The sequence below is a fragment of the Rissa tridactyla genome, chromosome 4 (assembly GCF_028500815.1).
Source record: "Rissa tridactyla isolate bRisTri1 chromosome 4, bRisTri1.patW.cur.20221130, whole genome shotgun sequence".
In the NCBI taxonomy this organism is placed as follows: Eukaryota; Metazoa; Chordata; class Aves; order Charadriiformes; family Laridae; genus Rissa; species Rissa tridactyla.
In genome coordinates, this window is record NC_071469.1 from 22815273 (window position 1) to 22840002 (window position 24730).

General features: G+C 43.2%; 1 protein-coding gene across 5 annotated transcripts in view; it reads left to right on the forward strand.

The window, feature by feature from the left end:
• The window catches only part of FOXN3 (forkhead box N3), a 215787-nt gene that overhangs the window by 168202 nt on the left and 22855 nt on the right, over positions 1-24730 (forward strand). For 3 of the 5 annotated variants that reach the window (XM_054200089.1, XM_054200090.1, XM_054200088.1), the window contains exon 5: positions 19492-19557. The exons of 1 other annotated variant lie outside the window; for it this stretch is intronic. In XM_054200089.1, the coding sequence (XP_054056064.1) occupies positions 19492-19557 (66 nt within the window). The remainder of the gene's footprint in view (positions 1-19491; positions 19558-24730) is intronic. One more of the 5 variants, XM_054200091.1, reaches the window with a different exon arrangement.

Here is a 24730-nt window from a genome sequence, read left to right on the forward strand (position 1 = left end):
AGCAAACTTCATCCCCCTCCAAGTCCATGAATCTTGTATCGGTTGTAAATTTTTGTATTCGCCTGACCAGTTGCCCAGAATTTCTTGGGCCTCTGAGGTGGCATCTTTTTTATTCTTTTCTCATACGTCTTCAGGTGGGGTTACCAGGTAAGAAATTTGGTTTTCCTTCTCTCCCCTTCTTTCATTCCTCCATCCTCTCCCCCAACAATAATCCCAGTTACTTTTTTTAATTATTTTTAACTGTGCCCTGACTGTTTTCGAGCACGTATTAAATAAGGACTGGAGTAGTAAGGCACCGTTAGCGACTTTCTGATGGTTGTGTGTTAGTGGCCCCGGGGATTTTACATCCCAGCGTGATGTTGCTGAATCTATAGTTCTCTGCTGATGCCTGTGGTGCTTACAGAGTAGCTGAAAGGGGAGATGCCCCTGCTCTGCTGGAGGAGCCGTGTGAGTTAAGCCTCTCTGTGTCCCTTGCTCTTGGTCTCTGCACCTTGCAGGATTTTGTGAGAGAGAGTTCCCTTTCAGTGAAGATGCAGGAATTGTTTGGGTTTTAAAATCCATGTAAGAAGTGCTGATTCTCATTCATGCAATTGGGTGGACTTTTAAAGAAAGGGGATTCCGAGCTGTGATATTATTCTGGCCTCTTGCCATGGTGTGTGTTATACTTGTTTAGTTGCCAGGGCCAGGCTGGGAAGAAGCTGAATGAACTTTGGAAGTTTCAAAATGCATTTATTTCATTAAAGAATATGTTGATTCCAGTGGGTTCTTTTTCATAATATTTTTTAAGTTGGGTAAGAAGTCTTCAAATGACTGCCATAAAGTTGCGGAACAGTAAAGTTGTGCTTCAGAGCAGTACCTGTTTCAGACTGCAGCTGAACTACCATATGCCAGCCCTGATTGCCTGCTGCAGCTACTCTGCAAAATTATTATGCGGCATTGCATCCTTGGCAAGCAAATATTAAAAAATGCTTTTGTGGGATATTTTTTTTTTTTTTTAGACCTTTTAAAGTAGCTTCTTCTTTTCCAGCTCAGTGGAAGAAGTCTTCAAAGTATTAAACGGTGTCAGCGGCGGGAATTGGTAAGATGCTAGAAATGAGAAACTGGCATTGGGCACCCTGAGAGCTGGTTATAGCCTCAGGGTTGCAAGCCCCCGGCCCCCTTTTAAGCAAACACTCAGAACTAAAGGGAACTTACTAACATTAGTTTGTCCTGCTGAGTTGAAAACAATCCATCTAAATTAAAAAAAAACAAACAAACGTAGTAGGTATCAAATCAAATTAAAGTGAATTGAAACAAGTTGGATCAGCATGAAGTGACTCTGTTTGTAAAGAGTACTTTGCATTTCTATATCTTTTCACAGCCATAATTGAGAGAAGAATATCGGCAACTTCACTTACAAAGCTGCTGTTTGCTTCCTCCTTTTGCCCTAAAGCAAACAAAATAGGCAGGCTCCCAATTTGGAATCTATTGAATGAACCCAAATCACTTATTTGCTGTTTAGTTGTCGTGGCAGCAAGGCAAATAGATGTGAAAAGATTAGCCAAACAAAAAGGCAGAAGCCTTGGCCCTGTTGTGAGGATTTGGAAACCCGGTTACTAGTTCATCAATTGTTAGAGGCTGCGGGATAAAGGCATGTAGGAAAAAGCAAGCTGAAAGTAAAATGCCTCATCTGTGAGGTCTGCAGGAATGGGAAGGTTCTTGGAATAAAGTTTTACATTTTATTGTCATCTCTTCTTTCTCTTCCTGTTTCTGTTTCATTGCAGCTTCAATATGTATTGAAAATCATATTAACAAATAGTGAGGGTGCAAAGGAAAGCATGTTAAAGAAGAAAATTAATGATGATGTTAGCTTAGCGAGTGAGACGCTGCCCTGTTTGTAAAGATGTATCTGAGAAAGGTGTTAGTGAAGACGTTAGGTTTCTTATTCAATCCCATTAAAAAAATCTGAGAAATTCTAGACTTCAGGATAACTACAGCAATTATTGTCAACTGAGACACATGTAGCAAGAGGCAGCCTTTGCCTCAAAAAGGTTGCAGAGAGGGTCCACCAGCCAGGCAGCCCATGCAAAGGAGAAAAATTAAACCTCCTTCATTTAGGAGGGAGGATGAAACACCTTACCTGAAACCACAACGTCTGCATGGAAATAGGATGTGAATTTGAGGCCGTGCTACTCCCAGGGTTTTGCTGGACAGATGTATAGGTGAAGAAGGATCGTTCCCATACATCTTGCTCTGAGAGTCCAGCCGTGGAATATGGGCCCAGAGCTTAACAGAGAGAGTCCAGATGGACTGAGCCTTCGGCCTCCCGTCACTGCCCGGAGGTCTGGTGTGCTTTAGTTTGAAATTGATAAATGTAGTTGTAGAGAATTGTTGCTGTGATATGAATTACTCCCACTGTTATTAAATAATAAACATGACCGCAGCGACCTACTCACTCTCTAGACCGGATTCCTTCTGTGGCTTAATCTCGGTAATGGCTTCATTTTTGAACTACATGTCACGGGTGAGCTGCGGGCTGCTGAAGAAAGGGGCAGCAGAAGAAGGTTTGGTAGATTGATACCACATCATGTGTATCATAACGTAAGGTAGTAAAAAGCCTCGGGAAATTATATTTCTTAAGTAATGCAATCAAAATTGCACTTAGACAGAGGAGATATTGCTTTGTATTTACTAGCTGTGTTTACTGCTTTTTCTGATGTGCCTAAATAGGAAAAGCAGGTATTTAGAAACTTCAGGGAGTGGAAAATGGAGTTCTAGACCCGAATCTGTACAGTTACTTTTGGGAATAACACAGCAGAATGAGTGAGCTTGATTTGCTGCACAGCAGATGCCAGGATTATATGATGTGGAAGGAATTTTTTACTTTTAAACCCTTTCAGTGTGATGAAATGCAGGGGAGAGGAAGGAGGGGCTGACATAAGTGCCCTCATTTTTTTTAACCTCTTCTGTGCTCTGAATCCAGAGATACCAGTTGATTCATGCAAACACAGCCTGTCTGCGTAGGTGGACTCTACCAAAACAGTAATTAAATGTAGTGTAATGTTTCTGGACTAGAGCTAAAATGGAACGGAAAATAATACTGTTTATTCTGTGGTTTAAAGCGTGCTGCTATAAACAGAACATGCAACAGAGAATTGAGTTTGCATGAAAATTGATGCGGAGTACAGTGTGTCTTTTTTGGTATTTATGCATTATTTAAAACAAGTTTAGCAGACTATAAAGCTTTTGATTATAGTCAGCCAGTAAGTGTGTTCTGCTACGTTGTGCAGCATCTCAAAATAAAATGGACCGGCACTTGTTTACAAAAGCTAAAGGCTTTCAAGACCAGCTCATGGGAGGAGCAGATGGTATTTGGGCATGGTGTTGCGGTCCTGCAGTCCACACGATGCCATGTTGGACTGATTCATGGAGATCCATTTGCAGAGGCATCATAGTGAGCTGCTTCATTGAGAGGAGAAGAAACATTTCAATGAACTCTCTTGCCTTTTGCGCTATATTTAGCAAATGCCATTGACGGCTGTTATATTTAAAGAAAATGACAAGAGTATATCAGAGCCTTTATTAAAATAAACTGTGTCCTTTGCAAGCAGTGGTCCTTCTGTTCAGGAGAGCCTTCTGTATTGGCTGTGGTAAGGTGAAGAAGCTGTGCTGGTAAGGTTCAGCCCCAGGTTTTTATGGCGGGATCGTGCAGGGAAGTGGTGGAATCGCCATCCCTGGAGGTATTTAAAAGATGAGTAGACATGGCGCATAGAGACATGGTTTAGTGGTGACTTTGGCAGTGTTAGGTTGATGGTTGGACTCAGTGATCTTAAAGGTCCCTTCCGACTCAGACAACTCTATGATTGCATGACGGTGTCGGTGGCCTGCAGTGGTCCGGGAGAGCGGGCAGCCTGCGTGTGCTGCTGCTGCGCCAACGCGCTGCCTCGGCTCCATGTTTCACTCCAACACCCGCTTCGTTGCGCAACCAAAAACTGTGTGCGAACCGAAAAGTGCTCCCGGTCCCCTGTGGGCAGGGTGCTGCACCCCCACCTCCCTTCCCACGGGTGCCTGCCTCAGCCCTGCGTCAGGCGCGCAGCAGGTTGGGACGCTGAGGGTTTTAGTTGGGCAGGAGGGAAATGTTCTTCTTGACTGAAGAGGGCCAAAATACTTGCTTGCTGAAGGGAGAGAAAGGGAGGGGGGAAACTCCACTAAAGCAAGGACAGCAATGAAACCCCAAGTGACAAGGTCTTTGCCATGTTTCCCTTTTCGGCACTAGTAAAGCTCGGGGTGACTTAATGTTTAAAACCTGTTGAACCTGTTGGCAAGAACAGAGCCCTAGATCCTAGTTGCAGACGGTTTGTTTGTTGCTACCAACTGCATTTCAATTGCCTAGTGATAAGTGTTTGTTTTCTTGGAATTTGCTTTCTGGTGCAAGGTTTCAGCCCTGCAAAGGCGGAGTTGCTGCGGGCCAAGGTACGGCGGGGCTGGGGCACCCCACCAGCCCTGCCCTGCAGCGGCAGAGGAGGAGCGTGGTGGCTTCGAAGGGGCTGAATGTGGGAAATCGGGGAAACTGCGGTTGCTTCCTACTGCTGGCAGGCACGGTCGGTGTTAAACCCGTTGCTTTTATAGGAACAAGCTGACCTACTTATTAACGCATTGTATTTCAGTGTTCGGCTATGGCTGTCTGCCCCAGAGGGGTTTTGTTTCCAGCCTTGTGAAAACTCGGGGCCCCAGCCCCGTGCCGGCCTTGCTGGGGGTCCTGGGCACAGTCGTGTTGTGGTTCTGTCCTTCAGCAGGGTGTGAGGGGCGTCTGGTGGTGAGGAGCTCTGGTACCACAGTGATGGGAACCATGTGCTTATCTGCAGGGAAAAAGCCTACTGGAAGGACTGACGTATGCTAAAGAGTGACAGGAAAATAGAAAGAATTGAAAATTGGAGGGGAGTGATGTTTAAGTGTCATGAAAGGTTTTGACCAGAAATGCGTTTTCAGTTGCATTCTGTGGGGTAAAGAGGGGACAGTCACTAATGGCAGTAGCTGTGGGTACATTTAGAGTATCTGAAAGGAAGACTGTTTTTCTAGCTTGTGAAAGTCAGAGGTGATGGTAGTCAGCTGCTTTTCCCTAGCCGCATTCGAAGTAAGGGTTGGTTTAATAAGAACATGTGCAACGAGCAAATTCGGAGAAGACTAAACATCTGTGCGAGGTCAGGGAGGAGCTTCCTCTGGATTTGGTCAGCTGATGGCACTGTGGTGATAAAAGATTTGTGCATCTCATCTCATGAAGATGCCGGCATCAGACAACACGGGAGGCGAGCTTGCAGCTCTTTCCAGCCAGGACTTTGCTCTGTTTTAGCAAATTCAGATTTCTGTGAGCAAATGACAAAAGTGTGGTGGTGGAGAAGATGGGACAGGACAAGGCAATTTCCTTTCTGTGGCACTGTTGCCTCTGTCTCTGTTCTTGGGGCCTTTCAGTTTACCAGCCCTTTTTGCTGGGCCAGTGAGAGCTCCATCCATCTGTAACAGTGGAGTTGCATCCTCTCTCTTGGACTGGGTGGAATATATACTCTTACATGACTTGCCAGTAAAAACGGATTTGCTGCTCTGACGGAACCTTTCAGCTGATTTTAAAAAAAGTAAAATAAAATTCTGCTGTGATGTGGAGGGGCTCTTCTGAATGTATCTGTTTAGTTTCCAGCCTGGAAAGCCAACAGAGGTGTCCAAACAGTCAAAGCCTTCCAAGAGATTTCCTGCAGTTTTTCCCCCCTGAAAAGCTGTGACCTCCTTCGGTAATTACATTCCAGTGTAGCCTTATCTTTGAGGACCATGAAAGCTGGAGTTCACGTAGGATACGTGCTCAGCCAGAGTGTTGTCACAGCTGCAAAATTCATTTTTCTACCTTTTGCACTCTTTCTCCAGTGCCTTGTACATGCATGTGTGTCTCTTTTTCTTTGATATACACATATACCCTTAGTCAAACTACTTAGTCTAAAAGTTGGGAAAGAAAAGAGAGAATTTCTGTGTTTAAACTCTTGAGAGGCACTCTGCTAACATAATGATAGAGCTGTAGGATTACCCAGAGATACAAAATGACAGACATCATAGTTAATACTCATCAGCATCCTTTCTAGCAATCTCAAAGCAGTCCCATCAGTAAAAAGCCTAAGCAAGCTGTGCTGCATTATCATGATTGAGGGCCAGATCAGATTTGATGTTGCTGGCTGACATGAGAGAGAAGGAAGTTTTTCCACTTCTAAAGCTAACTTTATAAATAAGCTCTTTGTAACATTGCAAGCACATCCTCACATTTCTATTAAAATACCCAGTAATGACATGAAAACCATCCTCAAACATGGTTCCAGATACTTTGCCTTGAAATTAAAAGGAAGGGAGCTGCTTACATTCATCCCTGGTAAAGGAAGATGTAGCTCAATGCTTTCCTGGCATTAAGAGTTTGGGCTTCATATATTCCAAGCCCTTCCCAGCCAACATCAAGTCCAGCAACGTCGATTTTTAATCAGGCACAGTTACCACTGTTAGTCTCCTCTGAAACAAGTGGGTGATGCGACTTATCTCCAGCCATTTTAAGGCTTTACGCTGTTTTCTGTAACTGTATTAACGTTGTACAGTCCAACACTTGGTTTCCTGCACTAAGAAGTCCTGTAACTACCAGGTCTCTGACTTCACTGGAATTTCACTGACAATTTAGCATAAAATAGAAATATTTTCGTTGCTGTATTCCCACAGGAAGAATATTTGTGGCTTTTATAACAAAGGCTCTACAAAGACTATAATACATACCATTAGCATTTTTGTTGTACCGGATGAAATGTTGCACCAGATTTATGAATAATTGTTCCTAAATTGGGGCATCACGTATGTGCTAGGGGAGAGGAAAGGATCCCTATAAGGTGTTCAGTTCTATTGCTGATTGTGCGCAAGACAGCTGTTTGCCTATAAATGATGGCATTAAAAGAAAAAATAAAAAGGAGCTTTTTTTTCTTCTTGCATTTGCTTTTCCGGAGGTCCGCCACCCTTCTACTTTGAGATTTTTCTACCCCCTGCTGGAGGCAGGAAGAAGAGAAGCAGGGAGGTTCAGAGTGGGGAGGGAGATCTTCAAGAGGCGCTGGGGTGCTTAGAAACTCTTCATCTTACGGCTGTGAAGGGTGGTGGGTAGGTGTCTCATGGACTTCCCCGTGAGAGGGCAGGCGATCGTTCAAGATCAGTGCCCGGAGAGGCAGAGACGGGGAGGGGGGCAAGATGAGTATACGTTCTCTCTGTTCTGTTTTGTTGTAATCGATCTGATTACCAAACATTATTAAGATTTGTTTCCCTAGACGGCCGGTCCTTTGCTCTCACAGACACACAGATCTGATGCACAGCTCATGCTAGTAAATTGAATTTGAGCTGGCAGCGCTAGTATGAACCACTTGCCTGTACGTACACGAAGCAGAGCTCTCTAAAAGACCAGAGAGCTTCACTGACACGGATTATAGGAACTTGTGGTTAAAATCAGTAAACCAGCTCTCACAAGAGTTTGTTACAATTTTTGGAGCACAAAAAGAATTGTGGGGCGTTTTTGCTATGTGGTTGTAAACGCAAAATTGACAAGAAGACGCCTTACTTACTACAGGCAAGCCCTCTCTTTTTTCGTGGCAGCTTTCGTCGTGCTTCCCGCTTGGCTGGAGCCACGGCCGTTCCTCCCCAGCAGGGACCCAGCCGCCCGGGACGGGGAGCTGTGTTGGGGAGCCGCAGGGGAAGCGGAGCCGCAGGGGAAGCGAGATGTAGCACCATTTAAAAGGTGGTTTCCCTTCTGCCCTTGCTGAATGCCTGTGAGGATGGCGCAAAACACACTTGTAATTCTTGTTAATGAAAGCACTAATTTTCACAGAGCTGTCCTGAGCTACGGTTTAGCCGCCCAGCTGTTCCAGCCTGGGGCTGAGCCCTGCGGGATGCTGGTAACTCTGATCCTCTTCCACGGGCACTACTTATTCTCTGGCTTGTATACACATATAAGTGCTTTCCTGGATTACAGCCACAGCTCTCACTACCATCTGGATAAAGCTTCATTTCATTTTATTTATTTATTTTTTTTTAATGTCCGGCAACTTCTTTTAGGCACAGCCTGTGCACGTGGTCATTTTGGGTCCCTGTTCACCAGAGAAGGAGAGCCCCTTAGCTGACCCACGCTGTTTTGCGAAGTTAGTACACTTTGCACCTTTCAGCTGAGGATCTGAAAGAATTTGCAAAGGAATTGCAGTTGTATTTTGCCCATTCCTTACTCCTCCGATAACCTCACCTCTCGGCTAGTGGCGATTCAGAGTCCAAGGGGTTTGAACAGGATCATTCACAGCAAGTCAGAGGTTGGCAGAAGTGTAATTCCATAGCTCCCCTTCTTTTTTTAATTGAAATGTAACAGATAATATTAAGTAAAAGGTTGTTTTAACTGTTTTGGATAGAAAGGAGCTACGTGATAGCAGTTTGGCACGTTAGAGGCATCCGAGGGGCCTGTAAGTGCGACTTAGCTGCAAAGTCTTGCGTTAGTGCTTGCTCTCTAGAGACTCAAGTGAATTACTCTCTCACCACATTTCAGTTCGTGGCATTTCATATTTCCTCTGTTTTTTGAAATGTTGAAGTAAAAAATTCCAGCAAAGCCAATATTTCACTTACACGTTTGCTACTATATAGTGCAGATGGTACTAAGTCTTTGCATTAGCAAAGTGTTTGCTGGAAGATCTGAGATGCGTATGCAACTGAAGTCAAGAAAAATGTAAGCGAAAGCAACTTTGATAGGTTTTTTCAGATTTGCAACATTTCTTCTACAAAATATCTTCTATGAAGTATTGAAGTAAGAAACCAAAAAAACCCCTAATAACTGGGATGTAATGTTAAGTCTAAACAAACTGTGTTGCAGTTGTTTTAAATAAATCCCATTATTATGTATGCTGTTTAAGCTAAGTTAAAGCCCCAATCTAAGGCTGACTAATTTCACTTTTGAAGTCTCTTCAGTGTGCAGGCATTTATGTTCACTGTGTTGCTTTCAGCAGGAGCTTTCACTAAAAAAGGCCTATATGGTCTCAGAATATTGATTGTTGTAATTAGAAAGTAATTCTGCTGCTCCATTGGTTATCTTGTAGACATCTGCAGTGGGAATGTCAAGATCTTCAAAGGCTTATCTTTGTTTTCATATTTCATGATAATAATCCTTCAAAGATGACATTACTTCCTGCACTGCCTTATCATTGGCCTGCGTCTCATCCCTCAGCTCACTTGGGAAGCTCTCCAGCAAAAAAAAGTCAAAAGGCTCTGGATTCCTGCTCTTCTGTCATTTCCTTGATTTGAAAATTAAAGGAGGAGTATTGCAGGAAGAGTGGAACCGGTTTTGTCAGATGATGGCAGAGTTGCTGGCGCTGTCTTCCCTCCTCCATTGATTTCCTTCTGAGAAGCAGAAGAGCAGCTTGTTCCAGCCATGTTGAACATCATTCCCTGTGGAGAGCGCTCAGCCGTCATCCACAGACCTGGGCAAGTCTTTAGCGCCTCCATGTACAGGCTGGGGCTGGCTTGCAGCAATGCAAAATAACAATTGTCAAGTGCTCTGATGGAAAATAGGCTTTAGTCTGCTTCTGTGTGTTGGGGTAAGTTTGTCTATAGTTCAGTTGGACTTTAATGGGGATACGTTTGCAAAAGATTGGCAAGGGAGAAACGGTTGCCCCCGGAGGGTTTTCCAATGTGTGTGATAATAGGTTTTCAAAACTAGTAATTTGATTTATTTGTTTATTGATTGATTCATAGTAGTGTCTGTTAGTTGGTCTCAATCTTAGGAAGAAGGGAAGTAAATGGTACAGACTTTGATTTTTTTCTTTATTTATAATATGCCTGCCTGTCTTGGGCATAACTCTACAAAGTGTGATCTGTTCTCTCAGGTGTGACTTTACTCAAGAATTAGCACTAACACTCCTCCATTTATCCACTGTCCCTTCTGGGGAAAAAACACCTAATCCAGAACTGGAGCGCAAGCCTGGGCTGGTTGTCATGGCTCTGGTATGGAGCTGAGCCCCGGCAGACTGCATGTCTGCGTACCTGCTAGTTGGTCATGCTTATACTGTTTTTTTTGAGATGCTTCTTGTGTCGATTCTAACTGTCCTGCCTACATCCACACCTTGAAACCCAGGATTGCAGAGCGTACATGAGAGTGGGAACTGTTGGGTTTGCAGCCAATTTTCCCAGCCTTTCCTATGTTCATGAAGAAGCCCCTGTGCACAGACCTTCCTAAACTGCGGGCCACTGTCCTTCCCCTCTGGTTCTCCCAGTCCCCCACGTACGAGGCTCTGCCCGCTGGCACCTCTCTGCACCCTCCTGCCTGGACCTGCTCCCCCGTCCTGTAGAGCAAAGCAGAATAGAGAAGGCAAGAGCCTGAACAGAAGTTTATATGCAGACATGGGAGCACAATGGAAGAGGTGAGACCACTTGCAAGCCAGGTGGCTTGCTTGCTGCCTTTCCTTCATAGTCCCATGGTTTGAGTGCTACTGAAGTAGCCTCTGGCCAACTCCTCTTCTTTATACCAGGAATCTTGCTTACGTGCTTAAGGCTACTGCCGCAGAGCTCAGGCCGGCTGCGTATGACAGCTGTGGGCTTACATTGCCACTCCGTGCTGTGCTGGCGCAGGTGTGCAGCTTCAGCTCTGCGCTGCTCTCCTGCAAGTGCAGGTAGCCACCGAGCTTCAGGCATCCCGCCTGAGTTCAGCAGCTCAGAGCACATCGCGTGCTGGAAGCTGATAGGCCTGGGTCTTCTGCGTCCCTAGCACTGCCCTAAGCTTTTTGCAGGTCAGCTTTGCCATGAAGTGGTGCAAGGTCTGGTCCTGGAGTGTCAGACATCATCCCAGTGCTTCTGCAGGTTTACCTAGATGAGCCTGTGTGCAAAGAGGCTTCCACTGGCATTGTTTCTTCATGACTGTCATGGTTTGGGCTGGGCTGGGCACTAAAATGAATGACACGGGCTCCCTTTAACCTCTTTCCCCTTCAGAGAAGGGAGCGCATCTCCCTTCAGAGGAGGGGACACTGTGTTTTTGTGGTCTTTCCCTCTCTGTCATAGAGTTCTGCAGAGGGCTTACCTGCCCTGGAGAAGCACAGTTTGGAAGGCACCTTCTGGAGAATCCCTTTCCCCGGGTGACGTTGTGAGCAGCAACACTGCATAAATACTTCTGAAAACTCACATTCAGACTTTTGACTTTGTTCCTGCTCCTGTTAGAAGAGTTTTCCCAAGATACCATTACTCTTTTGTCTAGAAACGTTCTGGTTACCAGTCTGTCTTCAGCCAATGTTGCTTTAATGAAACTGTCTTCAAACTTAATAGTTCTTCTTCCTTGCTTTTCCCTCCTGCATCCCATGGTCACCTCATTGTATTGATAGAGTCTTACGTCTTTTCTGACTTTGTTTTGCCTAACTGAGCAAGCCAAGCTCTCTGTTTTCTCTCCTAAAGTTGGTTTCCATATTGGTTCAGTTGTCCGGCTTGGTTTTTTAGCTTTTTTTTTCCTCTTTTTTTTCAAAGAATGAATCTTTCCTACTTTCCTCGGGATACTCATTGGAGCAAGATCTTCACACAGTAACTTGCAGGAACTGCAGCCTCCCTGAGGCTGACGTCCAGAGTTCCTCAGCCCAGTCTGTTTCCCAGAGGTTCCAGAGGAACCATTTAATTCATCAAAACTTGCTCTTTGGAAATCATAGATCTTAAGCAAAGTTAGGCTTGCTGTTATCCTTTCCACTTAATCTAAACTGAATCACTTTGTGGACCCCTGCTCCAAAGTCATCCTCATTACTTAAGATAAAGAGCAGAAAAGAATCTATTCTTGTTCATTCAGCAACATGGATAAAGAAACTTGTCAGCTGTCACATCCAGGAATAACTGGCCTTACCGTGGTTAATAGCATTTGTTCACCAGTCTGTACTGTGAACTTAGTCTCCCGTGTTGATGTAATTCCCGTTTCTTTAATGGTGCAGAGCTCTATCTAGATCCATATCTGGTGCAAGAAGTCAAGAGCAGACCCAGTGTCTCTCGCTTAGAAGTCGTCTTTGACCATCTTTCCACAACATTTCCAAACGTTATCTGTTTTCTTCAATTTCCAAAGTCTGCTGTTTCATTACTGCATGGCAGTATCCTACCGTATAAAACCCACATTTCTTTTCCTTGAAAAGCACAGACCTTTTGACACCTGTTTCAATAATAATTGCTGTTCCACCCTGTTTGTGAATTTTTCTGTAATAACACAAGTGCCTTGAGTTCCTCTTTTATTATGTCAGTCTGCCTGCGTTATTAGCACACAGCTATTTTAGCTGCTGGGTTTTTTGTTCAGCTTTTCTGCTCTTGTTTTTGGTTTTAGACTGCATTTGGCTCCCTAGTTAGACTATAGACAGTCCTTTCACGCAGTGTCACATGCCTGACCCCTTTTCTCATCATTAGTAGCATTTTTTTCCTTCAAATCCCTGAAATACCTTTCTCACTGTTGTTTTCATGTTTATCTGACATTTTGTCCTTTGCTTTCTGGATCCTGAAACCAGTGTGAAATTTGTGTTCGCCTTCCCTTGCCGTGTTCATGCTGTGGGTTGTGCCATGGTGGTTCTGGTAGCTGGGATGTTTGGGTGAAGCCCTCGTGAAGACTCATCTTACAGTGAAAGTACCCAAAAGGCACAGTTTCCTGCAGAACTAGTGGCTGAGAGCCGGCAGGACTGTAAACATATCCCTACGGGTCACTCGGGCTATGCGAGATGCGTTGGCTCTTTTCCAGTCGGCATGTCCTGCACTTGCTGGACTGGAAGACATACTCAGTTCTCAAGGTCTGGTGGACACCAGCGTATCTTGAAACAGCACGAGAAGGAAATGAGCGCTTAGAACAAACCCTTGTATGGGACAGTAGGGTATGGTCTATTTGGTCTTAAGTGGTCAGAGTTTTGTAGAGGGCTTCCTCCTGCCACCCATCCTCCCGCTTTGCCGGAAGAAAAAGCTGTTGTTAGTAGCAGGGACCATTATGAAAGCTTGAGCAACGATGACCTTGGTGTCCCAGTTAGAGTTAACACACATCTTCATAACCAGGGACAAAGAGCATGTGTGTCTGTGTGTATGTGTATCCTTTGGTCAAAAAAAAAATATGTGTGCAACCTGTAAGGCTGCAAGGAGTTACGGCCCTCATAATCCCGTCATCCACTGTAGAAGCTGAGGCTGCAGCAATCAGTTAAGAAGATGGTTGAAATTCCTGATCACAAATTAGGTAAGTAACATGATGGAACAGAAAATTGTTTCTCTCTCCTTCTGTGCTAGGCTCACTGGCTAGTGCTTTCTTCAGCTGATGTTTTCTGTTCAGTACTACAAGCGGCACGGGCTGGATGGAGTCAAAAAAGACTTTACTGTTGCCTTTGTGATGGGTAAATTTTATTTTCACATCCTTCAGCACTGAAAATTAAGCTTAACTGAGCTTAACCCACACACTAATGTGTACCAAAATGAAAAAATATTTTAAAAATAAAGGAACAAAACCAAAGCAAACATCTCCTCCCTGTTTTTAAGTAGAGAATGTATTATAACACACCATTTTTATCTATAAGATGTATATCTCATCTCTCTTTAGTCAGCTGTCTCTTAAAATATTTTTATCTTGCACTGGTAAAATATATGTCAGTGTTGTGAGTCTTTCTTTTAGCAGTTAATTGATCTTAATCTTTACTACTGAGATGAAAAGTTAGGATGATATGTTTTGGTTTCATACAGCTTTCCAAATGATAAATGAACCTCTTTGAGTTTGTGCATGTGCAAGACCTTCTGTAACTCTTTCTCCTACCATGCTTTTTATTAAAGCCTTTAACAAGAATATATGTTGTAACTGTTCATACAGTTTTTCAGCTGATAAAATGGTATTGTTAGAGAACGGAAATCATATGTGTCACTTCATGACGGTACAAATTTAACAAAATAGAGGAGCAGGAAGAAGGTTTCTCTTACAGATGTTCTGTATTTTTAAAAATTAGACCTCTCGATAATTTGTGCCGTAGTTTACTTGGCAGTGCCAGAAATGAACTTAAAAACCAGGAAAAATTATTGGTTCATTTAGACCCGTACCTTTCTTCTTCTGTGTCTCATACTAGATCCTTTCAAAGGAGTGGGAGAACCACTGTGACTGCCAGACCAGTTTTGTATTGCTAGTGAAATTGCTTCCTCCTGGCCTCTATTATATAGCTTCCAGAGTTCTCATTCTTGGTCTTTCGTGCACTGTTGTTGAGGTATGAATATAATTTCTTGTTTTCTTCCCAAGATCTTGGTTCTGAATCCTATTATTGGTTTACCGTACGCTTCCACAAGTATTCTGTTTATTAAGAGCTCTTCTCGACCTCATTTAAATACTCCAGAAGTGGACTTAGTGGCGTCCTACACCAAGGAGTCTGACAGAGTTACAGTACTTACGGTTCTCTTCAGGTATTTCTTTCTATCTTGCACATTGCAGTTTTATTTTAACAGCTGTGCTCTTATTCTGTCATCAGGCAAAATAAATTAAAAATAGAAAAGAAAAAAAAGACCCAAACAGGGGAAAAAAGCCTTCACTCTATTTATTATTCTCTATGTCTTTGACCTAACCTGACTCATGCCAAGGGTAACCATCATGATGTGGGAAGGGAAAAGGCATATCTATTAACAGACAAGTTAAATAGGGGCAAGCTGCTAGTTGCTCTGTTGCAGTTGAATAAGCCTGAAGGTAAAAGGTGGAACACGGAGTGTTGCTTTTCCAACATTTTCCTGCTGCTGAAAATTGAAAAATATCAAAGAATCAAATCACAAAAAAAACCCATGTAGGAATGGGTTGTGCTAGGGATTGAGGCAGGGAGTAAAAAGACTGATCTTGTAGAAAAGGAATAAACTGGACTTTTATCTTCTGGGTACAGTGGCAGCAAGTTTTACGCATTCCAACTGGAGTAGAGTGTTTGAATGGAAAAAAGCGGTGGAGAATGCTGAGGCAGAATTAGAAGGAGCCGAAAGCTAGCATACTGAATGGTGAAGTGAAATTCTTTACAAAAAATAGTTCTATTTTAGAAGTAGTAACTTTAAATTAAAAGAAGATCTTATAAATTCCTTCCTCATGAGATAAGATGGCAATGGTTGTAGTGTACAGGTGGTGCAGTTTATTTACTAACTATATTTTTTACGTCAGTTGGCAGTAACATTTTAGTAGTACCTAAATATGCATCTTCAGTGCCTCTCTCTAGGCATCTGTGCTGGAAAATTCAGGCCATGGTTGCTTTGAACTGCTTCAGCTGCTATTTTCTTTAAAACCTTATAGTATGGCTGTTAAAATAAGTACCCTCTAGCAAAATCAAGAGGGACTATGTTACCCTAATTTTATTAGGATTTAGTTGGAAGGGAATGGATTTGAAGCATTCAGTGAAATCAGATCAAAGTTTGAAATAAAAATATCAAAACAATGAAAATAATAGGAGTGATTATAAAACACTTCCTCACTGTATGAAATTAACTTGGTTCAGAGATCGCCCACATAATAAAAGGACAGCTGTCACATCCGGCTTTCTCAGGTACCCTGTTTGTTTTTAATTATTTTTTGTCAATTCTAGAATAAACAGTCTGCTACCTGAGGGCTGTCCTCTGCATTGCTGAATGTTTGTATGTAACCTCATGCCAAAATATTTCATGCCTACTGTTTCGCCACTTCGCATGTCTGTGCAGGACAGATTCTCATCTACACAGGTAACGTGCAGAGTGAAATTTGGCTCAAACAACATGCACTAGATCATAATTCCACAGAGTGATAAATTATAGCTCAGTCCCTCAGTGAAAGAACTAGATGCCGGTTACCAGTTTGGTGTTCACTTGTGAACGTTTTGCTGAATAGCGGCTTGAATCTTAAAATGCAGCGAACAGACCTGCCATGAGGTTGGTGACTTGTCCTTCATCGGTATCATCTTCGTCAGAAGAAGTTTTGCTTTGAAAGCAATGCTGGCAAAAATAACAGTATGCTCCCACTGCAGAGGGAGGTACTGCAGCTGTGGTGGGCTGCCTGCCCCTTCCTGGCTTCGAACCGCGCTGGGATGTACGCCTTCCTGCCTGATACGTTTGTGTAAGTGCTTTAGGTTTCTTCCGGGTTCTTTCTGATAGCCTGTGAAGGACACTTGGTAGAGGAGGGACCAAGGACTGAAACTTCAGATTGTAGCATGAAGCACTGGGTGTACAGACAGCAGTCATCTGTTAGGGAGAGCTGTGGCTGCTGGCAAGTTCTGTCACTATGTTTTTGTCCCTCTCAGGTGTTGCCTGTTTGAGACTGTGATGTGCTCTTCCTTCTTCGTACAACACCCACAGTCCTTCCTCTTCTTTGTTGTTAAGTACTTTCCTCTGTCACTGGGGAAGCTGGGCATCTTCTACTTACCACTAGCAAAAAATGAACGTACAGTTTGTGTATGCAGTCAATTCCCCACTTTAATTAGCAAAAAAGAAACCAGAATGCATTCATTTAAATCCTTAATTTTCTCAATTCCAAAACTTTGTGTGTAGTTATTTTTAACCTGGTTTCCTGGGGAAAGTTGTTCCTGCAATCATTTTTCACTAACCACCCACTGTTAATAACTTCGGGAGCCTCTGTGTTAATCGCACGCTTCAGGTAGGGCAGAGATCTCAGTGTGAAATCCACAGCTTCACAAACGCAGACAGGCAGGTAGAAGGGAGAGGATCCCATCACCAGGCTGGTGGGCTGCCATGTGAGGTCAGCCCTTACCGCTAGAAATGAGAAGATCCGCATGGAAGAGACTTCACGGAGACGCCAACCAGGAGGAAAGGGCCGTCATCAGGGGGCCACTGGTGGGTACCAGGAGTCTAAGCAGGAAATGCCAGTCCAAGCAAAGGAGCCCTTTGTTCGCCTGCCTTCGGTGCTGCTCCTCAAGGCTGCTTCTTGGCACTTCTTCTTGACGTCCTTCTCAGGAGAACGCCTCCCAGTTGCGAGTGCAAATACTGCGCAAGAATGAACTGGCCCTTCAGTTTGCCTTCGGACATTGCTCCTGCACCTCTTTGCGGGGTCTCTGACTGCTGGCCCTCGGCCCCTGTCCTCCTTGGGGACGCAGGCCCTTCTCCTTCTTTTCTCTCTGCAGGACAACCCAAACGCACATTGTCCTGGATCCTGTTGAAACCACCCTGGGTGCGTGTGTCCAAGCCCTCCTACCTCTGCCAAGGCATTGTGGAATAGCTGTCTGGTCTCTTCAAGAATATACCGATATTGTAGACACCACAGCAGATGTGGATAGGCTTGAATCATGGTTGTGCTTTAGAAAACAGCTGCTGTGGATGTGGTTGCGTGTTGTAAACAGCTGGTGTTAGTGTCGTGAAGTCATTACAGAACTTAGTGGTCCAAAGGCTAAGAATGCACCTTTCAAGATAAACTGGTTCCATCAGTTTTATCGCAAAGCACAGAGTTTGTTACACAAACAAAGCCTAAAGCCAGCAGGAAATGTGCATTTTTCTGGTTGCGTCCTTTTTTTCTTTCAACAGCAGAATTAACATTATGCTACAAGGTTACCCACTGGGTAGTGGGACCTTATTTAAAGTAAAACAAGAAAACAAAATTTAGGAACAGCCAATAAATGAACGTTGAGGTTGGCTATATGAATTATGATGTAGTAAATTCAACTTCTGACAATCTTCTGATTTTATGGTATGAAAGAGATGGAAGAATTCTGGTTTGGTTTGGCTTTGTTCCTCAGGCTTCTCTGCTTTTTGTCTTGCTTTTTAATGTTAGATAGACTATCCCCCTGCAGTTTGACTAAAGGCAGACTCTTGCTGTGTGGGCTGTGTGGTGTGTGGACCCAGTCCTGCCACATGGCACTTTTTGGGGAGTAAAGCTGTTTGGAAATGGCACTTTCGGCATAGCTGCTCGCAGCAGGAATACTGCTTTTGATGTGTCTTCAGAGTTGAACATAAGTTGGTAAAACTGCTTTTCTGAGGCATCTGCTGGTGACTTTAGGAAAAAGGATATGCTGACCTGTCCAGGAGACAGACAAGCACCTGCTTGCCAGTATGTGGGCACCTTTTATACTAATTTACGCTGCTGCTGCTTCAACTTTAGTTCTTCACCCAGTACACTGTTGCTCTGTTTACTGTTTCAGCAATTAAATAATAGAGTAGCCATTGGAAGTGTGTTTCCAGCTATTTGCAGACAAGCATATACTTGAACTAATAAAAAAAATCCCTTTTTTTTTTCTTAACTGGTCAAGTGAATTTCTATTTGGCTTAAGCAGATATTGAAATCCTCTCTATGTCATTTGTGTTGTTAAAAAATTGCAGGGCTTTATACCGCATTGCATTACTGTAAATAGATTTGAAATATATAAAGGTACAATATATTTTTTAAAAGGGAAAAGTAATTTTTCTGACATGATAGCCAAAATAAAGTGCCATGAAGCTATTAGTGGTAAATTGAATTTTTTGGTATGTAATTTAGTATAAATACTGACAAGCTGAAAAAAAAAAAACCCCACCCAAACAACAACTGCATACTCATTAGTCATTCAGTTTAGCAGCACAGCGGCAGCAGTCGGGCAGGGTGTGCGTTTTTATGTCTGCTTCAATTGCACACTTCATTTATTTGGACATGGCATAGGCGGCTTTCTCTGTCACACGGCATCACTGGGCGATTAGCAAGTTGTGCCCCAGGGCAGCTGGGACGCTTTGCTGGGGCAGATGTTCTTTTCAGCTTATTCAGTGGCCGTTGTGGGGTTGTTTACTGTTGTCATAGCTACCTGCATTTCCATAGCAGCCGAACTGCTGCGTGTGAAGCGAGTGAATATAGTTATAAAAGGATCATATTTTGTCCTGTCTCTATAACTTACCATCTGTCAACTGACTGTTTGTGATGGATTCAGCAACCGATTGAAGAATAGCAGCAGCCAGCCAATGATTTTTGCTTATATTAAAGTGACAATGGATGAGGATGCAAATAAGTTGGTGCGTCAATGAAATGCTAGTTCCTTCCCCCGCCCCCGGCCCTTAATTGTAGCGGTTTGGCTTTCAACACTTCTCTCAAACCTTGCTGAAATCCGTACCAACACACCAAAACGACCAAGTGTCATCCTCCGTACTTGCTCAGGTGTAGGTGTTCCTTACGCTTTTCCACTCTGCTGTCAGCTCGTCCCTGTGTGTTGCTCACAACTTGTGATGTTGCACCTGCTTTCGCAGATCCTTTGTAATGAAATCTTAAATACTCTCCGCAGAATTAAACAGCAAAATCGTGAGGCTGTCAGAGAAGGTACCATGCACATACAAGTATGGTTTGTTAACATTCATCACTGTGCTGTACTTAATAGTAGCAATGGGATCCCATGCAAGTTTGGGGGTAAATTCAATGTGTGATCGACGAGCCCTCTGAATAATGAACTCTTATACCTTTTCACTGCAGAGATTTGGTTGAACCTATAGTTTAGCAACGGGGGCAAGAAGATTAGCCCAGTTGTAAATAATGTATTTATTGGTTGATTTTTCCAGATCCTGACATTGATGCTGCCACTGCCATGATGCTTTTGAATACTCCCCCTGAGATACAAGCAGGTTGTGAGTAGATATTTCTATAGCATATAGCAACATAGACGTGTAAAGTTAATATTCTCTTTTATAAGTATACAGCATACCAGATAAAAAGAAGGATTTCATGAAGAAATACAACTTCCCTTGTAGATCCTTACACTTCCTTGACCCTTACATGAGTATAATTTTGTGGTTCATATTACATTCTTTGTTACATGAATAATAGTAATCCGTGCTCTCTAATGTAAAAGAGGGGTTATTGTTATTCATGGCATACACATAAGTGAGTAACATACTATTATCCGTACTGATAGAAAGACCTGGGGCAACAGCCAGGAGAAAGGCAGGGAGGGAGAGAGAGCAAGAGAGCGAAGGGTACATGGCATATGGTTTTGTTTTCGTTTTGTTTTGATTTGACTCCCATCGTGTGAGCTACCACAGCCATCTGGATACTTTCCATTCACTTGGGCGCTGTTTCAACTCCTTCCTCGCACACATCCTGCCCGTTTTGCTTCTTTGCTCTGTCTGATGCGAGGCGGTAGGCAGGCTCCGGGGAGCAAGGGAAGGTCTCATTTCCTGCCAGTACTGTCCTCCTTGTTCTCTGACCAGACCCGAGGTTTTTGATGCTGTGTATTCACAGAGCACCGAAGGGGCCTCGGCCCCCGCTGTACTGGGCTGTGCAAATACTGCAGGAATCATCCTGCCCCGCAGAGCTTGCGGTGAAGGTATTAGAGGAATCCGTAGAGGAATACGGCTGCACAAAAGCAGGGAGTACAAGAAAACAAACATATCGCTGGTCAGCAAGCACGGTAGTAATGCCAAGTGACAGGCAGCTCTAAAAAATAAAGGCAGAAGTTAAAATAGAATCCATTATCAAGCCTGTCTAGCATCACCGCTATTGTTCTAGCTCGGGCAACCAAATCCAAATTCCAGGGGAAGCCTTGATTCGCACTTTGATACTCTGCCTGGGGAAGAGAGTCAATTACCATCAAAGCATTTCCTGTGCAGCCGAGGAAAGCTATTGTCAGCCGGCTTTGTGACCCTGCCAGAGAAGTGCCTCTTGAGAAGCTCCTCTTGGGGGAGAGCGCGATGTACCAAGAAACTGTCCATTCTGGAAAGAGAGATGAGTGGTCCTTGTCCTCCTCTCCTAAACAGCCTTCAGGGACTGCGCACAGTAAAAGGGCGAGCAGTCCTAGGTGTGTGTAGGTAGGAAGACAGAAAGGTTTTATCGGGAAGAGGTTATTGTTGGGCTTAGTGGGAAGAATAAAATGAGAGGTCTTCAAAGGATCAGAAATTTAAAGAAGCCAGACTTGTGGGGCAGAGAAAAGGGGGAAAGAAGTTGGGGTAGAATGAGAGTGCAGGGGTAAAAAGGGTATGTGAGAAGAGGGAAGGAGACATAAAGCAGTATGTGCATGGAGAAGGATGGGGAAAACACAGAATAATCTGAACTCCTGGAAGAACTGGAGAGCAGAAGAAGATTGCAGGCAAGAAAGGGAGGAGATCCATAGTAAGCTGCATGTACTAAACACACTGCAGATTTTTATCACATGCGCGTGTTTGCCAGCATTGCAGGTGTTTGCGTGGAAGTGATTTGGAGACTTGGGCACTGTCATTTCATAGAGATCATAGCTTGCAGGTTGGCAAATGGCTTATTGCTATTTTAGTTTATAGAGGTCTCTCTGAGGAAGGAAACTCTAGCCTTCTACAAGTTTGACACATCTCTTCCCCCACGTCACCTTCCCAGTGGGCTGTTGTGTCAGGACCTCAAAAGCGAGAGGGAACTGAAAGCGGAAGGATGGCTCCTCATTCACATTGCTCCCTCCTTGATGTCCGCAAGTAAGGAGGCCTTCCTCTCTGCCTTCAAACTGAAACGCGGGCTCTGCTCAGAAGTTCATGAACCCGTCCAAGCATTGGGTAGAATTGACTGGTGCCAGGAGGAAAGGGCAGAAGCTTTTATTGTAACCTCAGACGTCCTCTCACTTACAAAGGAGAAACATTTTTGTGTGTGTGTGAATGGATACTTGAGGAAGTAAATCAGCCTGTCGCATGAATTGCAGTTGGGTCTCGCTTATCTACCATGTTAGAAAAATCTTAGGCAGCTTATTAAGTGAATTAATTACCACTGCACATTAAGAAAAAATTGCATGAAAAATCACATTAAAATTAGTTTTCAAATAAAAGGCAATTGGGTTATAAAATTTTCATTGCAATGCTGAGCATCGTCTAGAAGGTCGCAGTTCATTCTCTGGTCTGTCAGTGACTACAGTGGTCTGTAAATCAAGCTGTGAATGATGAGGGCAGTAAGCATGCCGGACTGTTCCATCCCTTGAAGATGTAGAGTTCTGTTCGTTGTATCAGACTGTAGTGTCAAGCATGTGCTCAAGCCATCAGGGCTGCAAAATGCCCCATCTTCTGAAAACAAGATCTGAACACGGGGGGACATAATTTACAGTTTGGCCACAGGTGTTAATACCTGACTGAAAACACCCTTTAGGTCCAAGAGTCTGACTCCGAATGGGCCAGTTAGTTCCACAACAAAGATGGTCAGACGGAGGCAGAACCTGAGTGTCGTTTCACGGTGTAACAACTTGACAAGTCAGAAAGTTTAAAACTCTGGTCCATTAAGGCCTTTGGCTACAGACATCTGTCCTGCAAACATTTAACTGTCTTTGTGAAACATGGATACCTGCCACAAAGTAGATTGTGACAGAGTCTGGATTCACGTTTGTGTGGATGGTTACATGTGTTGTCTTATGACTTTAAAGGCATCTTCTTGGGTTAAAAGCTACCTTTCAAGCAGGATAACAATCCGTGCTCATCTAGGCAATGTGGGTGCTAAAAGCATCTTTAGCATGAAGATAGATACAGCCATCATTCAAAGTCTTATTAAAAATTATTCTTTTAATATAGTCCATCAGAAAGGAATCCCATCTCAGTGGCATTGGAAAATCCGGAGTACACTATTCGTGCTTTGTAGCAGATTGATTAATTAGCTTTATGTTTTTAAAAGACCGTTTAAAATTCCATACCCATGTGTGAAACACTGCTAACAACCACACATGAATTCTAAAATCAGCTTTTGCTTTCAGATGAAATCTTGAAATGGTGTCTGAGCTGGCACAAACGGTGCTTATCATTTACCCCAGTCACACAGTGCTTTAGTTCTCACACATAAAATTATGGCAGAATTTAAAAGAGTAAAACACTGCTATTAGGATTGTTTTGTGTTTGGGGGGGTTTATTCTATAGACTCATGAAACTGATTGTTCACATCGTCACTAAAGGTTGGAAATAATGTAATTATAGTTGGGGCGTTGACATCAGAAATCAATTTCTAAAATATTATGCTTTTCAGTATTTTCAGAGACCAAATATTTCTAGATTGTAACTAAAGGCCGAAGTTCAAAGTAGCCAGCTTTTGCGTGACTCTACTGAAACATACAATCCAGCTGGCAGCTGGCACCAAAATGCAGCATGAAAGATTCTGTGATATGCCAAGAAAGGGCATGTAGGAACATATTTTTAATACTTTATTTGATTCAGTTTATGGAAGTCCTTGTATTTCATCAAGTTTTGTATGGTTTGATTATGTTTAAAAAGAAGCAGCAACTGAAACATCTGCTTTGTTCAGTAGCAGCTATCACAAGTTACAAATACTTTGGATTTTGTTAGCAGCCAGTACATGAATATTAATTCCAAAATACGTGACTTGCATTGAAAACTGTAGTTTGACCTGCAGGGAACTGGGTACTGGCTGGCCGTCTCCGGCAAGTTGCATCAAATTTCTGGGCCTGTTTTCCCTGATGGGAATCTACTTCACAGAGAGGACAGAGGAAAAGGAGATGGTAAACAAGCGATAAAGCTCAATTTAGAAGTCGTGGCTACTAACCCAATGAAGCCCACGGGTTAGTTTTGTACAATTGTTAAGATTTTCAAGACTTCAATTCTTACCAATGTCTTGAAAGTAAGTGTTACCAGGTGTCACTCCAGTATATAGCATTCCCAGCTCTTAAAAGAGTGTTGCGTCCTGGGCATGTCATTTAGTCTTGCCAAACCATTGTGTTTTCCCATCAGTAAAATGGAGATTGTTTTGGGTGGTTTTGCAGTGTTTGGACTTCCTGAGATTCAAGTCACTGTAAGCATTTTAAGTAGCAATACCTACTTAATTGGTGAGGTCGTTCTGAACTTGGAACCATTTGCTCTTCAGGAAGGACCAGTTAAGTGTGTGGAGTGTGTGGAGTGTCCTGCTGCTACTGCTAGTGAAACAACACTGTGGTCAAAGTGATTATACTGGAAGTATAATCACTGGAAATGATTAGACAAGAAGCTCCTGACTCCACAATATTATACATAGCTTCGAATTCATGAGTAGTCCTTTGCTATATAGTTTGGGAATTGCACACAAATGTAAGTACATTGCTCCAGCTGAAGTTTAATACTGCAAACAGGCATAAACAGTGATTGCAGAAAGGATTTGGGTAGAAACCATGAAAGTGAGAGTCTTTAGCTCCGAACATCCATCTCCAGTTTTCAGTACTGCTCACCACTTCTCACCCAGGTTAGCTGGGAAGTGGTGGCCTTCGGGAGACTTTGCAACACTGGTTTTGTGGGTGGTTCCTCACAGGAGACTGAAGTGCTGTGGTAAAGATGTTTGGGAAGATGTAAGCATGGAGTTTTGCTGGGTGCTTCTTTAAAAGCAAGCTTTCCAAAGCTGAGATCAATATGTCTCTCTGGTTTGGAAAGCTTTATTAATCTTCGTCTCAAAGCATATAAAACGCAGAATAGATACATATATTTCAAATTTGATGGGAGGAGAAATACCTCCCTAAAGAGATCTACTAATACTGTACCTTTATACTTCTGAAATTGTAACCTGATGAAATTTGCTTTTTAAGCTAATGCAAGTGGATTGTATACATGGCAGATATGTTTACGGAATCAAGGCAAAAAAAAATTATATAAAATTGCCTTAACAACGGACAGAAATCCTCCAAATAGGATGAAATAGAACGTGCGGTTTTCTTGGGACTTTTTTATTGTATATGAAACTTGATAACAGTAATGTTCTGTTTGCACTGCTTGTGGACAAGTCACGTCTTAGAACTTATTAAGCTTCCAGACTAACTTTTTATATCAGAAAAGAATAAATCATTGACAGTGAAATGTTTCATAAAGCTGTATTTGCTGACAGTTCTGTATC